Source organism: Palaemon carinicauda, chromosome 2 (assembly GCF_036898095.1).
Source record: "Palaemon carinicauda isolate YSFRI2023 chromosome 2, ASM3689809v2, whole genome shotgun sequence".
Classification (NCBI taxonomy): domain Eukaryota; kingdom Metazoa; phylum Arthropoda; class Malacostraca; order Decapoda; family Palaemonidae; genus Palaemon; species Palaemon carinicauda.
This window is the reverse complement of record NC_090726.1, coordinates 62,510,666-62,528,914: the sequence shown is the minus strand read 5'-3', so window position 1 is coordinate 62,528,914 and position 18,249 is coordinate 62,510,666. Positions and strand designations below refer to the sequence as shown.

General features: G+C 45.7%; 1 protein-coding gene across 2 annotated transcripts in view; it reads right to left on the bottom strand.

The window, feature by feature from the left end:
• LOC137625488 (gamma-soluble NSF attachment protein-like) overlaps positions 1 to 18,249 on the bottom strand; it is a 196,795-nt gene that overhangs the window by 10,424 nt on the left and 168,122 nt on the right. For both annotated transcript variants that reach the window (XR_011040860.1, XM_068356401.1), the window contains exon 9: positions 13,710 to 13,814. Coding sequence is in view for 1 of the 2 variants with exons in the window: in XM_068356401.1 (XP_068212502.1) it covers positions 13,710 to 13,814 (105 nt within the window). In the remaining variant the exon portion in view is untranslated. The remainder of the gene's footprint in view (positions 1 to 13,709; positions 13,815 to 18,249) is intronic.

Here is an 18,249-nt window from a genome sequence, read left to right as displayed (position 1 = left end):
CATTCTTCTCCAACATCTACCTCTGTCGGCAAGGCCAACGTTTTCAGCGATGTTGGGGATCAAAGAACTCTACTGGTGAGATAGGGGTGGAGGGGTGACAGTCCTGAAAATGTAGTAAGTAACTGTCCCTTAAAACATTCACTACCCACGGTTCAGCCCCATGTCTCTACCAGGTTACCCAATGGCATGACAGGCATTCCCATACTCACTGCACTGGGAGAGGGTGAATGCTAGCCTCCCCCCCCCTCCAGGCATGTGGGAAGAATTCCTAGGTCGTCTACGTTTCCGACGTTTTCTGAACTCCTTCAGTAGACTCAGGGTGGTCTAGATCCTTTTGTCAGACAGGGAACAGAAAGGAGTTGAGGCTATTGTCATCCCCAAATAGAAAATAACCCGAGTTAGGGATAAAGGAGAATTTCTTTAGAATGACGAGAATCCCCTTACTCCTGAGAAGAGACAATTTTCCTCTAGGATTCCAACAGACTTTTTCTCATTGTCACCAACACCATACAATTCTCTAGGTAAAATAGAACCCTTATCTCTGGATGTAGCCATATTGCTACTGATGCCATGACTCTGTGAAGATGTGAGGGACTGCTTAAGCCAAAGCAAAGGCAGTTGAATTGAGACTCCTTGCCTCCATAAACAAACCTTAGGTAATTCCTCAAATCTGAATGTAGAACCAGGGGAAAATTAGCACCTGACAGGTCTACTGTGAGAACATCCTTTGCTTTCACAAACTACTGCTAGGACAGAAGGCAGTCATCATAGACAACTTAGTCACTAGTAAGAGTTTGGAAACATTAGTACTGGTCACCAACCTTCCAAAATCTTTGGAATAAAGAACAGGCGAGCCTTGTATCTCCTCCATTGCTCTTTCTCTACTATAACCACCTGCCGGGCCTGGGCGCACACACACACACGTGTCTATTGCCTTTGTAAAATTACAAAGGGGATTCAACAGTAATTAGTAGCACTCACAGAATGATTAGGATCCATGTACATGGCTGAAGATTGGACCACTTATCCAGGAAAAGCAAGCCTTCCCCCCCTACCAGTAGATACCCTCTTGGATCATCATCAAAAAGAATCTCTCGGCTCTTGATATGCTAGCTACATCATATATTGCCAAGTACTGTACCCAGTCTCCTGCCTGATCTTGCCCAAAAAATCTGGGTTCTGTACCCCCCCTTACTGAGAACATCCTTCTAATGGGTAGCCTACATTTAAAAAAAAAAAAAAAAAGCCAAATAGTCGACAGCATGTTGTCTCTCTGATAGGGTCACGTGCCAAAAGATAAAATAGTTTTTTTTCAACTTCATCCACCACTTTAGCTAGCCTGTTAGACTCTGGATGAGGACCTAAATAAGAAAAGACATGAGGTCATGATCCTGATAGGATATGACCACATGGCTAAGAGAGTAAATATGTTTTTTTTTTTTTTTTTTTTTTTTTTTTTTTTTTTTTTTTTTTTGGTGATGAAATTTCTGAAGGTTTGAGCCAATTATAAAGTTGAACCCTAGACCATTCAATCCTGGCACTTTAGAAACTCTAACACAGTGTGCATCTTGTCAATATACTAATCAATCCATTCCTCAAACATCTAGAACTCTATCGGTAAGTAAATGAGATAAAGGTGGAGGGGTGATGGTCCTGAAATTGTATTTATTAAATAAATTATATTTTGTGTTTTAACTGGATACTGACCACAAATTTCAATTCTTTCTCTTGAAGAAATTCTTCCTCAGGCAACCAGTTTCCATCTGGCAGGATTGATTTGGCTGTCTTGTGTGAGAGCATCTTGAGCCAACCCCAAACATAAGCCATGATGTTTGTTGGTTCGGTAAACTACTTTCCTTCTTGACCTGACTAGGAGGATCAAGCCTATTTGTACAGTATAAATAACATACTAGACTTAGCACTTAGCCTTCCCAATACCACTTTCTCTTTAACCGGCTACAAACACAAGGGCTTGAAACAAGTTGGTGACCACTTAACTCATACATCTTCAACTTCTTCATATTGTAAGGCAATTTCTCAACTATTCTGGAGTATGTGGCATGAGGAAAATTTCCTAAGCCTAACTCCTTGGAAGTATCCTCTCTAAGGTTTGTATCGTGCACTCTTTCCTATGACCAGAAGGTTATCCACATAAGATTGGTTTGCCCACTCAGGAGGTGAATCCCAAACTAGCAGAATGTTTGGTTTGATGAAGCCTTTGTACTTGGGTAGTCATTTCTTTGCGGCACCAATTATTGGTCATCCAAACAATCTGCCCCTACAAAAAAGGTCTATTAGCCTTAGCGTCCACAACTTTGCCATCTGTCTGGGCCCCTGGATAGGAATCCCCAAAAGGAACTTCAGTATTGCCAGGCCTGTCAATGGCATGACTTCCATACGACAGTCTAGACCCTGAACCAAAAGTCACTTTGGATGGGGAGCATGGCCTGGATTCCAAAATGGTGGTGACAGGATGAGTGTTGCATTCATACTGTCAAAACCAGAATTTACATTGCATATGATGACAAAAACCTCAATGGGTAGAGGAGATAAAGACACGTACGTACACTCTGATCCCTTATAGCATGAAGGACTATAGAATCCACAAAATCATGACTTGGCAGGTTTTGACCTAAAATCCCTTTGTCAGTCAAACCAGCCTTTGCTACCAGAACTCTGGAACTTTTCCTCCATTATAGACACGAAGATCCCTAGCAAATCTTGTATTGTGGTGACTACTCCTCTCATCCATATAGACATCTTTCTTAAAACTATTATCGGCGTCAATGACCTTCGATGTCAGGATGCAAAGAACTTCAAATCATTCATTCTTAAAACTGTTGAACATCATCAGATGAGGGTGCCAACTCCAGGTAATGGTATGCTTCCAAATGTTCCTGATCCTACACCAGCATTATTAGACACTTCTAAGTCACTCAACCTCTCCACACTAGAGGAAGTATTCGTAAATCTCTTCCTCTCCTTAGCTTCTCCATTTTTGTTCCTAGATTTCATGCAGATAAGGCTGGAATCACATAGAAAGTGATTCGACACAAGGTACGTAAACACCGAAATACAAGACATCTCACACCACGTCACCCCATCACATAGGCTTATATATGTGCTTATGTTTGTCAGCTGGCACAATGGATTCGTTGGCTGATGTTGCATTAGTTTTATTGAGTAAGCAAAGAAAAGAAAGCTGTTGCTGCCATGAGCATTTTCTACTGAGGATTAGTAAAGGAAAATTTCATAAAACCTAATGCTAACTGATGAAATATAAATAAAGAAAAATCTAATAATTTAAAAATGTCATACAAGACACATGTGGATCTGAAGTTAATAGTGCTTCCATATTTGCAATCTGGGGGTTGTATCATCAGAGGAAAAATAATCTTGATCTTCAGTTGAGTTTGAAATTAGTTTGTTCCCACACAGATACAAACCTTCGCTATTTATAGGGTATTACTTTCAGCAACGCTGAAAACCAGCCAAGACAATTTTAATGAGGGATAATTACCCCATCTGAAGTTAGTGGGAGAGGGTTGGGGTAGACTGGCTACCCCGCTCACTCACACCTGTCGGTTGAGTAACCACTTACTTTTGGCTCGATAGAGTGCGGACGTACCGTCTCTCTCTTACGTTAAATAAACTGCCTTTACTTTATTACTATTCCTTTTTCTTTTGTGTGTATCGGTGTGTGTTTGGTTATTGTCCCGCTATGTGGACATGTCCAGGTATTGAAGGCCGCCGCTGCGGCACCTTCATGTCATCCGTTGAGACGGACCCACACCCTTTATACCGGTCTTGCCGGGGAAGTCAGTGTTCGCAGGACAACACCTGTTCCGAGTGTAGTGAGTGGCCTGCCTCCCAGTGGGAGCGGTTTGCGCGTAAGAAGAAGAAGTCTAAACGCGAATCTTCGCTTTCGGGGTCTTCCTCGAAATTGAAGAAATCGCGGGCTTCTGCTTCTTCTACGCCCAAATCTCTGCCCGAAGCTAATCCTCGACCAAGTCCTTCCGGGGCACGGTCGAGCAGTAGTGCAGGGCTTGTGACTCCAGGTCAACCCTGTGGGATAGACGAAGGTGACGCCTCCCCTAGTGAGTCTGCTCCTTCTCTTCCCCCAGGGAGCACCTGTTTCTTTCCAGACCTTGTGTCTTTGTGGCCATCGCTGGTCCCCCTTCAAAGGAAGTTCTCCTCGAACTCCTCCAGAGGGGAGCAGAGAGAAGGCGGTCATCTCCTTCTTCTGCGGAGGTTGATCCTCCTCTTGTGGGCGCAGGCGATGCTGCCCATCGGTCTGGTTCCGACGCCGAGGAGTTAGCTAACCCATCAGGGGCGGTGGCAGGGCTCTCTCCAAGGCAAGCTTCCACTTCGTGGGAACATATCTCTCGTTCGCGAGAAGATTGCCTCTTTATATCGGCAATCTCCTTATGCTTTAGGTTCTCTTCCAGGGGCGGAAAAAGAACCTTGTTATAAGCGTAGTTCTCCTTCGGGTGAACTCTCCTCCCCTGCGGAGGAATTATCTGTAGACCTTGATCAGTCTCCCCCTCGGGCGGAGTCTGTTGAACGTTTCTCTCCGGAGGTTCGTAGAGTGGAGGGGTGGGTAACCCCTCTCCACCCTGGACGTTCTCCTCCTCGGGCTGTGAGGAGATCCCCTTTGAACCTGCTGGTTCTCCACACATTGACCCTTCGGGGTCTTGTGATGATCACCCTTTGGGCTGGCGTGATCATGAGCATTCGGGCTCTCGTCATGTTGATCCTGCGGGTTCTCATGACAGCAGTAGTCCTTCGGGTCTCCGTGGCGCTGAACCTTCGGCCTCTCGCTACTTGAAACCTTAGGGTTTCTGTTATGCTGAACCCTGGGGCTCTCGTAACGATGGTAACGTTGAACCTCCGGGTTCTCGTACCGTCAGTCACCCTGACCCTTCGGGTCTCTTACGTTGACCCTTCGGGGTCTTGTAAACTGAGTTATGCTGAACCCTTGGGCTCTTGTAACCTTAGGCACGCTAACACTTTGGTGTTTCGTGACTGGGAAACTTCTGTTTCTCGTTGCGCTGACTCTTTGGGGTCTCGCAACACAGGCTACGTTGGGCCTTCGGTCCCTCGTACCCTTAGCCACGTTAACCCTCACGGGTCTCGTGACAGCGAAACTTCGGTTTCTCGTTGCGTTGATCCTAAGGGTTCGTGCAACACAGTTCACGCTGAACTTTCAGGTTCTTGTGACCATAGTCATTCTTTTTATGATAGAGAGTTTTCAAACTCTCGTTGTGTTGATCGTTCGCGCTCACACAACACAAGCTATCGTGAACCTTCGGTTGAGCGTAGCAGTGAGTTCTCTCATCAACCTGAGAGCTCTCGCGCACACGACCAAGTTGGCGTGCACGATCGATTTAGCGCGCACGACCGATTTGGCACACACGAACAACTTGTCGCACACAAACATGTGCTCGAACAACCTGTTATGCGCCATGCGCACGAACAACCTACTGCGCACCACGCTCATGAACAACCTCATACGCGCCATGAGCGCGAAAAATGTGCGCGTAATCGGGAAGGGCGCGCGTACGAGCACCCTTCCGCCTACCAACAGTTCGGTACACGAATGCGCGGTCATCTTGACGCTCACAATCAGTCTCTCAAACCTCTTAGGCCTCAACAAAGACAACAGTCGCCTGAGCGACCGAACCCAGATCCTATCCCTAAGGGTAGGCCTGTGCCAATCTTGCCTGTAGGGAAGCCTCCCTCAGACAAGAGGATTAGGAAACCTGCCCAGGTTCCCAAACCCAGGGAGCAATGCCTTCCTAAGTACTTCCCCCTTAGTTCCTTGGGGACCTGTGGACCCCCCCCCCTGGCTTAGCCTCTTATACAATGTAATGCGCCAAGCCATGAAAGGAGTCGTTCCCCGCTCCCAGTCCTTAGGTGACACACCTAGGATCCCTTTATTGCCTCCTCTCTTCCCAGGGTTCTCTCCTCCCTACAATCCTAGGAGGAGTTCTGAAGATTCTGCACAGGTGGGTCCTTCTAGCAAGGGGAGATGGTCATCCCCTCACAAAAGACCTCTGGAGGAGATTAAGCACGAACCTCTGGGTAGCCCCCTGCAATTCAAGATGCCACAGGCCAGACCAAAGGGGTAAAGGAAAAGGATTCATCCTTTGCTCCCCAAGGAGGATAGGGTTACTTCCTATGGAGACTCTTTTGTCCCTCACCGGTCGAGATAGTGCCTAAGGAGGCACGACCCGCGTCCGGATGGGACTCACCCCATATGGCAACGGACTTACATTCCACCCGTAAGCCGATGGAGCCCTCCAGGCCCTTGGGGACAGAGGACCTCCGTCCTCGTGGGAGGGAACTGAAGGATTTGTTGACCATCCCCAAATCCTCGGCCAGGCTTCCTTCCTCACTGCCTTCCAGGAAGCTGGAAGCGAGCACCTCCTCGGCAGTCTCCCTATCCCCAGTCTATCCAGTTGAAGACTTCAACCCACTCTGGGCTCCTATGGATGAGAGCTCGGACATGGAAGGGCAAAGCAATCTTGAGGACGACGCTCTACCAGCAGCCGCTAGCCCTAAGCTTACGGAGGATGAGAGGAAAGGGTCGGATCGGAACATGCATTCTGGCAGGTCCTAGCCTGCATCTGATCCATCAAGGGACAACCAGATCCATCGGCAGCCCCTCTAGATGGAAAAAAAATGGTCCTTGACCAGTTCTACGGCACTCGGAAACCTCAAAGGACCAGTGCAGCTTTGCCCTGGTCAAAGGGGTTGAAGAGTGCCAAACAGAAGGCAGTGTCCCAGGCAACTGGGTCCACCTCCTCTCTCCACTCCAGCTCATCCTCCAAGCTCCTACCTCCTCTGTATGTTTTCAGAGGAGGTACTACGAGATCCTTGGGGAATCTCCTCCAACGCTGCCTCTTGACCACTCTATAGAAGCATTCTCGAAGGCCACACCCTTCGAGTACCTTACGGTCTCCTTTTCGGCCTCTGAAATCCTAAATCAGGAGAAGGTGGCGAAGTACGCCATGCAAGCTACTTCGTGGCTGGATTTATGGTTAGGATCCTTAGGACAACTGATGCAGTCTAAGGACCTGTCTCAGGAGTCCTCCAGGAAGTCTTTGGAGACTTTCCTTTTGTCTGGCACTCGGGCCATCGAGTTCCTCTCCCATCAGGTAGTGAACCTTTGGGCCAACATCCTGAAGAGGAGAGATGTCATCATAGGCAAGTTCCATAGACATTTCCCTCAGGCTGAAGTAGCGAGACTGAGAAATGTTTCGAGGGCAATTCTTTGTTCCATCCCGAGGATGTCGAGCGGGTGGCAGAGAGGTGGAGGAAGTCAGTCAGGACTCCCTCATCCAAAAGGTCTTAACAGCTAGACCTTACCCCTCTCAGCCACAGCGGAAAGCACAGCAAAACCCGCAACCGAAAAGGGCTAGAGACCCAAAACAGTAGGGTAAAAAGGGTGCGAGAAAGGCCTTTTACAGCAAAACGTCCTTTCGTGGAGGAAAGATCCGGCCGAGGCCGGTCCCAATAGGACAGGCAATCCTTCCATTTGCCCACCTGTGGGGGGATGCCTGCAAAGCCGCTGGTAGAAGTGGCTTCGCCATGGGGCTGAACCCTGTACGGTCGAGGTGATTCGTTCAGGATATCGTATCCCGTTCACACTCTCCCTCCACTGACTCAGAAGTATCTGAGATTCATGTTCAATCGGAAGCATTACCAGTTCAGGGTACTGTGTTTCAGTCTTTCCACAGCACCCCAGGTATTCACGAGAATATTCGCCCTAGTATCATCCTGGGCTCACAGAGTCGGCATCCGTCTCCTTAGATACTTGGACGACTGGCTGATTCTGGCAGACTCGGAGGCGGCCCTTCTCCGCCACCGAGATGAGCTTCTAAGGTTTTGCCAGGATCTGGGGATAGTGGTAAACCTCGAGAAGTCTCAACTGCTCCCCTCTCAAGAACTGGTATACCTAGGCATGCGATTAGACACCCTAAGGCACAAAGCGTTTCCATCAGACGAAAGGATCCAGAGACTGAGGGAGATAGCACAGGTCTTCCTCAGTGTCGGGAAGAGCTCCTGGTGCAGTATTGGCTTTGCTTTCTTGGTCACCTCTCTTCCCTGACCCGACTGGTTCCCAACTGTCGCCTCAGGATGAGATCCCTTCAGTGGCGACTAAAATCCCAGTGGAACCAACAATTCAATTCCCGGAATTACCTAGTCCGCATAGGGCTAGAGGAACAGTCGGACCTCAGGTGATGGCTGGGGGAGCCGAACCTCTGCAAAGGGGTCGATCTTCTCGTCTCTCTTTTTTCGGATGCATCAAAAGAAGGGTGGGGGGCTCATGTGCTGCACCATTAGATCTCTGGCCAATGGTCCGAATCAGAAAGGTACCAGCATATAAATCTCTTAAGAGATGAGGGCAGCCTTTCTGGCCCTCAAAAAGTTCCACCAGGTCCTGGCGAGGCACTCCGTGGTGTTGATGAGGGACAACACTACGGTAGTAGCTTATCTAAGCAAACAGGGCGGTAGCTTTTCGCAGCAGCTGTACCATCTTGCAGTACAGATACTCAGATGGGCAGAGGACAACTCGGTGACTCTATCAGCTAGCTTCATTCCAGGCAAGCGGAATGTGCTAGCAAGATAGGCTGAGCAGAGTGACTCAGATAGTTGGCACCGAGTGGTCTTTGAATCCTCTGATAGCCAACAAAGTCCTGACTTTGTGGGGTTCCCCGACTGTGGATCTGTTCGCAACGACCATGAATTTCAGGCTCCCGTTGTACTGCTACCCAGTCCCGGATCCCCAAGCTCTTTGGCAAGATGCTTTCCAACAACGGTGGATAAACCTGGACGCTTACGCGTTTCCCCCGTTCTGTCTGATGAGAAAAGTCCTCAACCAGGTACGAGCAAGCAACAACTTCGCTATGGCATCACGCAGAATGGTTCCTGGACCTTCTGCATCTCCTCACGTAGATCCCAAGGGAGCTCCCTCCACAGCATGACCTCCTCAAACAACCACATGCCAACATCTTCCACAAAGCCGTAGCTTCGCTTCAACTTCACGCCTGGAGACTATCCAGCACCTCCTCACACAGAGAGGCTTTTTGCAACCAGTTGCGAAAAGAATGGCTGGACACCTCAAGAGATCCACAGAGGCAGTCTACCAGGCAAAGTGGCCAGTTTTTTATGGTTGGTGTCGTGGAAGGGGTATCTCTCCCCCTCGATGCCTCTGTTCCAACTCTAGCGGAGTTTCTTGTATACCTTCGGGAAGAAATGCTTCTCTTAGTCTCGGCAGTCAAAGGCTACCGCTCAGCCTTGAGTCTCGCCTTTAGAATGAAAGGAATCGATATTTCCTTCTTGTTAGAATTTCTTTGCTCATATGTAGTTATGAGCTTACTTGTCCCAGGCAGAGCTAAGACCCTCTTGGAACATGGTTTGGGTCCTCAGGTCTCTGAAGGGCTTCCCCTATGAACCACTACGCCATGCCTACGATCGCTACCTCACGTGGAAGACGGTGTTCCTGCTCGCTCTGGCTTCGGCCAAGAGAGTCGGTGAACTTCATGGTCTATCTGCTGATGTCTTCCACTATAGGAGAGGGGGGTAAGTAATCCTCAACTATGTCCTTGAGTTTATAGCTAAGATTCAAAATCTGGGTGTGTTGGACTCCAGGTTTAGCCCATTTCAGATAGAGAGTCTTCGTTCTGTAACCGAAGATCCAGACCAACTGTTATTATGTCCAGTAAGGAGTCTGAGCTGTTACTTAAGAACAATAGCTCGTCCCCATGTACAAGCACTTTTTGTCAGCATGGGGAAGGTCAAGAGAAGGGTCACGAGGAATACTATTTCCTCCTGGATAAGGAAAGTAATTGAATACACTCTATATCCAGACCCTCCTCTGTCCAACCGACCCAGAGCTCATGACGTCAGAGGCATTGCAACGTCTCTGGCATTCAATTAGAATTTTTCTGTGGCATAGGTATTGCAAGATCCAGACCAACTGTTACTATGTCCAGTAAGGAGTCTGAGGTGTTACTTAACAAAAACAACAAAAGCTCGTCCCCGTGTACAAGCACTTTTTGTCAGCACGGGGAAGTTCGAGAGGAGGGTCACGAGGAATGCTATTTCCTCCTGGATAAGGAAAGTAATTGAATACACTCTATATCCACACCCTCCTCTGTCCAACTGACTCAGAGCTCATGACGTCAGAGGCATTGCAATGTCTCTGGCGTTAAGATGAATTTTTCTGTGGCACAGGTATTGCAAGCGGGCGTGTAGAAATGTCAGATGACCTTCACAGCCCACTAACTGAGAGATGTAACCCACAGGAGCATGGAAACCTTTTCCATTGGTCCTGTGGTGGCCGCACAACAAGTGATCTAATGCCTCAGGCTCCTTGATGGACAAGTAGCAGAGGGTTGAGGTTACCCGGGTTAGTCTGGGGTGAATGAAAAGAATGTCTAGCTCCCTTCTTTCTTTCACCTTCTCCCCACCTGGGGAAACAGCTCCGCAAGACCGAAGCATAGCTGACCTCACCCCTCTGCAGGTAAGATTCATCTCCCTTGTGCATCCTGAGTATTGCATTTGAAAATAGAAAATTAATAACAGCAGGTTGAAAATTATGTATCTTAATATTTTTTTCTAAATAAAAATTAAATTATTTTCTTATTTATAGAAATAAAAGCGCATAAAACAGAAATTTGAACGAATCTGTTCACTTTTCGTGTCGCGTCGGACAAAACTGTGTTCTTCAGCATCAGTTTTCATTCACTTGAACAGTAAACTTTAATTATGATTTAGGAAAAAAAAAAAGGTGCATTGTGATTAAGCTGCTGTTTTTTTTTATTTCTTTAAATAAGAATGAAATTTCAATAAGCCTAAACTTTAAAAAATATTCTTATTTAAAGAAATTAAAAAAAAAAAACACCAGCTTAATCACAATGTACCTTTTTTTTCTAAATCACAATTGAATTTTACTGTTCAAGTAAATGAAAACTGATGCTGAAGAACAAAGTTTTATCCGACGCAACACGAAAAGTGAACAGATTCGCTTTTGGTCGACTCGTGACCACACGCGTTTTCCTTTCCTGACGTGTTGTTACATTCTATGTGATGCAGGCAGTAAAGATCTTTGTTACCACTTTAGTTTTCACGCGTGACACCTTTCGGGTCTCACGTCACTCCCTATGTGATTCCAGCCTTAGATACACTTATTACATATTTTGAGCTATCCCTAAAATACTCACATCCATCCTCCATAGAGTAAACATTGTCCCTGCATATGGTACACTTTGCATGAAGGTCCAAGACCTTGTAAAGCTTTCTCACTTTGTATATAGAGCAAACACTAGCTCTACAAAACTTGCGTGACATACCTGGCTATCTTGACTACTAAAAATCTTAAACTTCTAAGAAACTAGGAAAAGAATACAGAATGGAAAAGCTATTCAGGGTATGTATGTATTGGTGCTGATGACAACCAGTTGAGAATGACTGAGGAGAGCAAAGGTAGCCATATATTCACCTAGGCCACTGCCTGGTAAGGTAGTAGCTTCATGAATGGGGAGAACTACACAGGGCAGCTTATTGTCCCGTAATGACGAAATGGAGAAATTTCTACTTGAGATTTAAGGATTGGGGTTGTCTCTTCCAGAGGATGAACTACAAAAGATTCATTGAAATAAAATGATTTAATAAAAGTAAACGGAGCACTTCATATTTATTAGCTTACTAATTAATTGAAAGTCTAATAAAAGATAAGATAGGCTCAGAAGCAGGGGAAGGTTTAAAAAAAATTGAGATTAATAACTGTTCATTAAGGATTAGCCCTGAGCCCTTTGCTGTTTATTACCATAGCGGGAGGAATTCCAAAGGAGAGCCTTGGTAACTGCTTTACCCAGATGGCCTAGTTTTAACAAAAGAATCGGAGAGAAATGGTAAATATGTTTAAAATTTGCAAAAGTGGATTGAAGAGAAGAGGACTCAAAATCATGAAAATAAACCCAAGATTGTAGTGACTGAACAGGAAGTAAAACTAAAGAACAATCGGGGAAGTGGCCATGCGATTGTTATGGAATCTTTGGGTTGAACTCTGTGCTGTGTACCAAATGTAACCAATGGTGTCATGAAGTACTCTAAATTACAAAATTTACGTATTTTATAATTGCAAAATACATACCAATAGACGATGAAAAAGAAAGCTGAAAACCATGTTTTGATACACAAATAGGTCTTGAAAGTAAAGCACTTCAGTTACCTTGGAGCCAGAATAAAGCAGGAGGTTGTGGAAGAGTAAGAGAGTGACTGCAGCATGGACAAAATGAAAAAAAAATAGCAAGATTATATGCACTGTACAGTACTACATAAATATGGTCCATTTGAAACAAGAACAAAATAAGACTTAGAATGGGTATGTGAGGCCTGTACTATTCTATGCAGTTTAGACTGTGATACAAAAAAATAAGGAAATTTTGAAAAGATTGTGAATGTTAAAATTTATTCATAGCTGAACTGTGGTGGAAAGACTAATACACAAATGATGAATTTGTGGATAGTTATGTCCAAAAGCTGAAAACATGGTAGAACTCAAAGACCGAGTTTGTTTGGACATGTGATGAGAGTGGGCAAGGAACAATTTGTCGGAATATCACCAGATTTGGTGAAAGTCCAGTAGGAAGGCCAAAAAAATCATAGGAAATGGAGATAAATAGAACTACACATGTTGGATGTTCAGGAAGAAAGAGTAAAGGTCAGAGGAGACTGGAAAGAATTTCTATTTCCTATGTATCAGGCTCTAAAGGGAAGAGCTGAGATAACAACATCTATGATGATGCTAGGAGGGGAAAATGTAAAAAATAGTTATGATGATAATGGGAGGGAAAGTGCCGACTTGCTTTCAAACTCATCTTTTCAATTTCTATGGCACTGTCTGAAGGCATAAATCACTGATATATGCATTCCCCCCCCCAAGTGCTTAGTGGGTATTTAAGTTTCCACATCCTGAGCATCTAAACTCCAAACTTTCAATCTCGAACCAAACCCATTTAACCCGCGAGGATGAACTTCTGATCCAATTTGACTTCAGTCCTCATTTCCAGATCACAGAAATAGTTGGTGATATTCTGCATTTGTACTCTTGCCGCTAAGACAACTAGTGATTGTGTAAAAATTAACAACCATTATTTTTTCAATACCATGTTTTTGTCAATAAAAAACAATTATGTTGTTGTCCCTCTGCTTTCTCTACAATCCTTCTGTTATCCTGTACATATGAATAGGGAGTGATGTGTAACATTATACAAGGGTCTGGGCATGGTAGGTAGTAAGGATGATCTTATTCTTGATACAGATAGTTAGTACGATTGTAAGGCTACTAATGATTAACGAGTTTATTCTGAAAATATTCTTACATAAACTTATTTTATTTCATGAGCATCCATAATATATTAACTTTAGTTTTAAAGAATTTATAGCCTAAAAGACCAGTAATGAAGTAGTAATTCCAATCTTCAAATATTTTACCTTATTCACTGGCAAAGATTATTTGAGTGACTATTTTATTCAGTAGTTTTATTAAACTACAGTATTACTTTATATCAGATGAAGTAACATGGCTGGAGAGAATACGCAAGTAAGATTACCATCAAATAAGAGAAACTTAGCTTACCCTCAAAGAACAGATAAACCAAATTCTACGCTAAAGATTATTACTCATCAATACAAACCTGTGATATTGAAGCATCAGCAACACCCTGTGTTACAGAATCAACGTCACCTCCTGTGCTAGAGGTGTATGGTGGGTATGTATCAGTTACACCAGGCTTCTTCTCCTGAAAGACATTGAATGAAAAAATGATATTTTAATTATAAAATAAATTTTTGAATATACTTACCCGGTGAATATATAATAGCTGCAACTCTGCGGCTCGACAGACAACATACTCAAAAAACTCGCAAGCGATCGCTATGCAGGTTGCGGGTGTGCCCACCAGCGCCAACTGTCGGCCAGATACCACTCTTGTATGTAAACAAAACCTTCAATTCTTCTCGTCCCGCTGCGTCTCTATTGGGGAGGAAGGGAGGGTCATTTAATTTATATATTCACCGGGTAAGTATATTCAAAAATTTATTTTATAATTAAAATATCATTTTTAAATATTTAACTTAGCCGGTGAATATATAATAGCTGATTCACACCCAAGGAGGTGGGTAGAGACCAGAGTTAATTATGTTTACAGCGTATAAGCTAAGAGTTTTTTCATTTTGACAGTTATCAATATAACAAAACCAAAATAAATAGGTACCTGGTAAGGAAGTTGACTTAGACGATTACTCTGCCTTGTAAGTCTGTCTTCCTCAGGGAGCCCAGCGATCCTCTTAGGATGCTGACAGACTCCCAGGAGCTGAAGTATCAAGGGCTGCAACCCATACAACAGGACCTCATCAAACCCCTAATCTGGGCGCTCTCAAGAAATGACTTTGACCACCCGCCAAATCAACCAGGATGCGAAAGGCTTCTTAGCCTTCCGAACAACCCATAAAAACAATATTAAAAACATTTCAAGAGACAGATTAAAAGGATATGGAATTAGGGAAGTGTAGTGGTTGAACCCTCACCCCCTACTGCACTCGCTGCTACGAATGGACCCAGTGTGTAGCAGTCCTCGTAAAGAGTCTGGACATCTTTCAAGTAAAATGACGCGAACACTGACTTGCTTCTCCAAAAGGTCGCGTCCATGATACTTTGCAGAGATCTATTTTGCTTGAAGGCCACGGAAGTTGCTATAGCTCTAATCTCGTGCGTCTTAACCTTAAGCAAAGATCGGTCTTCCTCACTCAAGTGTGAATGAGCTTCTCGTATTAACAATCTGATAAAATATGACAAAGCATTCTTTGACATAGGTAAGGATGGTTTCTTAACCGAACACCATAACGCTTCAGATTTACCTCGTAAAGGCTTAGTACGAGCTAAATAGAACTTAAGAGCTCTAACGGGGCATAATACTCTCTCTAATTCGTTGCCTACGATCTCTGATAAGCTAGGAATATCAAAAGATTTAGGCCAAGGACGAGAAGGCAGTTCATTCTTGGCTAGGAAACCAAGTTAAAGAGAACAAGTGGCTTTTTCTGTCGAAAAACCGATGTTCTTGCTGAAGGCATGAAGCTCACTGACTCTTTTAGCCGAGGCCAAGCACACCAGGAAAAGAGTCTTAAGAGTGAGATCCTTCAGGGAGGCTGAATGTAAAGGCTCAAACCTGTCTGACATGAGGAATCTTAGGACCACGTCTAAATTCCATCCAGGGATAGCCAAACGACGTTCCTTAGAGGTCTCAAAAGACTTAAGGAGATCTTGTAGATCTTTATTGTTGGAAAGATCTAAGCCTCTATGCCGGAAGACCGAAGCCAACATGCTCCTGTAGCCCTTGATCGTGGGAGCTGAAAGGGAGCGAACTCTTCTCAGGTATAAGAGAAAATCAGCGATTTGGGCTACAGAGGTACTGGACGAGGATACAGATACTGACTTGCACCAGTCTCGGAAGATTTCCCACTTCGATTGGTAAACTCTAATGGTAGAAGCTCTCCTCGCTCTTGCAATCGCACTGGCTGCCTCCTTCGAAAAGCCTCTAGCTCTCGAGAGTCTTCTCGATAGTCTGAAGGCAGTCAGACGAAGAGCGTGGAGGCTTTGGTGTACCTTCTTTACGTGTGGCTGACGTAATAGGTCTACTCTTAGAGGAAGACTTCTTGGAAAGTCTACCAGCCATCGAAGTACCTCGGTGAACCATTCTCTCGCGGGCCAGAGGGGAGCAACTAACGTCAACCTTGTCCCTTCGTGAGAGGCGAATTTCTGCAGTACCTTGTTGACAATCTTGAATGGTGGGAATGCGTATAGGTCTAGGTGAGACCAATCTAGGAGAAAGGCATCTATATGTATTGCTGCTGGGTCTGGGACTGGAGAGCAATAGATTGGAAGCCTCTTGGTCATCGAGGTTGCAAAGAGGTCTATGGTGGGTTGACCCCAAGTCGCCCAAAGCCTCTTGCACACATCCTTGTGGAGGGTCCATTCGGTTGGAATTACCTGACCTTTCCGACTGAGACAATCTGCTAGAACGTTCAAGTCGCCCTGGATAAACCTCGTTACCAGGGAGATGCCTCGATCTCTTGACCAGATGAGCAGGTCCCTTGCGATCTCGTACAGTGTCAGGGAGTGGGTACCTCCTTGTTTGGAAATGTACGCCAAGGCTGTGGTGTTGTCCGAGTTGACCTCCACCACTTTGTCTCGAAGGAGACTCTCGAAGCTCATCAAGGCCAGGTGAACTGCCAAAAGCTCCTTGCCGTTGATATGCATGCTCCTCTGACTTGAGGTCCACAGACCTGAACATTCCCGACCGTCCAGTGTCGCACCCCAACCCAAATCCGATGCGTCTGAGAAGAGAACGTGGTTTGGTTTCTTAACTGCTAGGGGAAGTCCCTCTCGTAGACTGATATTGTCTTTCCACCAATTCAAGCAAGTCTTTACTGTTTCGGAAATCGGGATCGAGACCGCCTCTAGCGTCTTGTCCTTTTTCCAGTGAAAAGCTAGATGGAATTGTAGAGGTCGGAGGTGTAGCCTTCCTAGCGAGACAAACTGCTCCAGGGATGATAGAGTTCCTACTAGACTCATCCAATTCCTGACTGAGCAACGTTCTCTCTTCAACATCCTTTGGATTACGAGCAGGGCTTGATCTATTCTGGGGGCAGACGGAAAAGCCCGAAAAACTGGACTGCGAATCTCCATCCCTAAATACAGAATAGTTTGGAATGGGATCAGCTGGGACTTTTCCAAGTTGACCACAAGTCCCAATTCCTTGGTCAGATCTAAAGCCCAATTGAGATCCTTCAGACAGCGATGACTGGACGAGGCTCTGAGAAGCCAGTCGTCCAAATAAAGGGAGGCTCGGATACCCGATAAATGGAGGAATTTTGCCACATTCCTCATAAGCCTCGTAAACACGAGAGGAGCAGGACTTAGGCCAAAGCACAGGGCCCGAAACTGGTACACCACATTGTCGAACACAAATCTCAGAAAAGGTTGGGAATCTGAGTGAATGGGGATGTGGAAGTAAGCGTCTCTTAGGTCGAGAGAGACCATCCAGTCTCCCTTTCTGACCGCTGCTAAGACTGACTTCGTGGTCTCCATGGTGAACTTTGTCTTTGTGACAAAGACATTCAGAGCACTGACGTCTAGCACCGGTCTCCAACCTCCTGTCTTCTTCGGTACTAGGAAGAGACGGTTGTAAAACCCCGGTGATTGAAGGTCCGAGACTTTGACCACCGCTCCCTTCTCTAGCAAAAGAGACACTTCTAGTTTCAGGGCTTGTCTCTTTGCTTCCTCTCGGTACCTGGGAGAGAGATCGATGGGGGACGTCGCTAGAGGAGGGTTGCGTACAAATGGGATTTTGTACCCCTCTCTGAGCAACCTCACAGACTGTTGATCTGCGCCTCTCTTCTCCCAGGCTTGCCAGAAGTTCTTGAGTCTGGCACCTACTGCTGTCTGAAGCTGAGGCAGTCAGACTCTGCCACGCGAGGACTTGGCTCCTTTCCTCTTTCCTCTCTTCCCTTCGGCACGAGTACTTCCCCTGCTGGGGGCTCTGCCACGAAAGGGCGGAATAAACCTGGACGCTGGAGTGTCCATCCTAGGTCTAGCAGACAAGGCAGACGAAGGGGTCCCTTTGCGAGCCGAGGACGCAACCAAGTCATGGGTGTCCTTCTGCACTAGAGACAACGCTATTTCCTTAACTAAAAGTTCAGGAAACAAGAACTTAGACAAAGGAGCAAAGAGTAGCTCAGATCGTTGACAGGGCGTCACTCCTGCTGACAGAAAAGAGCACAGAGACTCTCGTTTCTTTAGGACTCCTGACGTAAACGAGGAGGAGAGCTCATTGGATCCATCGCGGATGGCCTTATCCATGCAGGACATAATGAGTAAGGAGACATCTCTATCGGCTGATGAGATTTTCCTACTCAAGGCTCCCAAACACCAGTCAAGGAAGTTGAAAACTTCAAAAGCCCTAAAGATGCCTTTAAGTAGATGGTCAAGGTCTGAGGATGACCAACTAATCTTCGAGCGTCTCATGGCTAGGCGGCGGGGAGAGTCTACAAGACTTGAGAAGTCGCCCTGGGCAGAGGCAGGAACTCCCAAGCCGAGAACTTCTCCCGTGGCATACCAGACGCTCGATCTAGACGAGAGTTTAGATGGGGGGAAGGCAAAGGCCGTCTTCCCTAAAC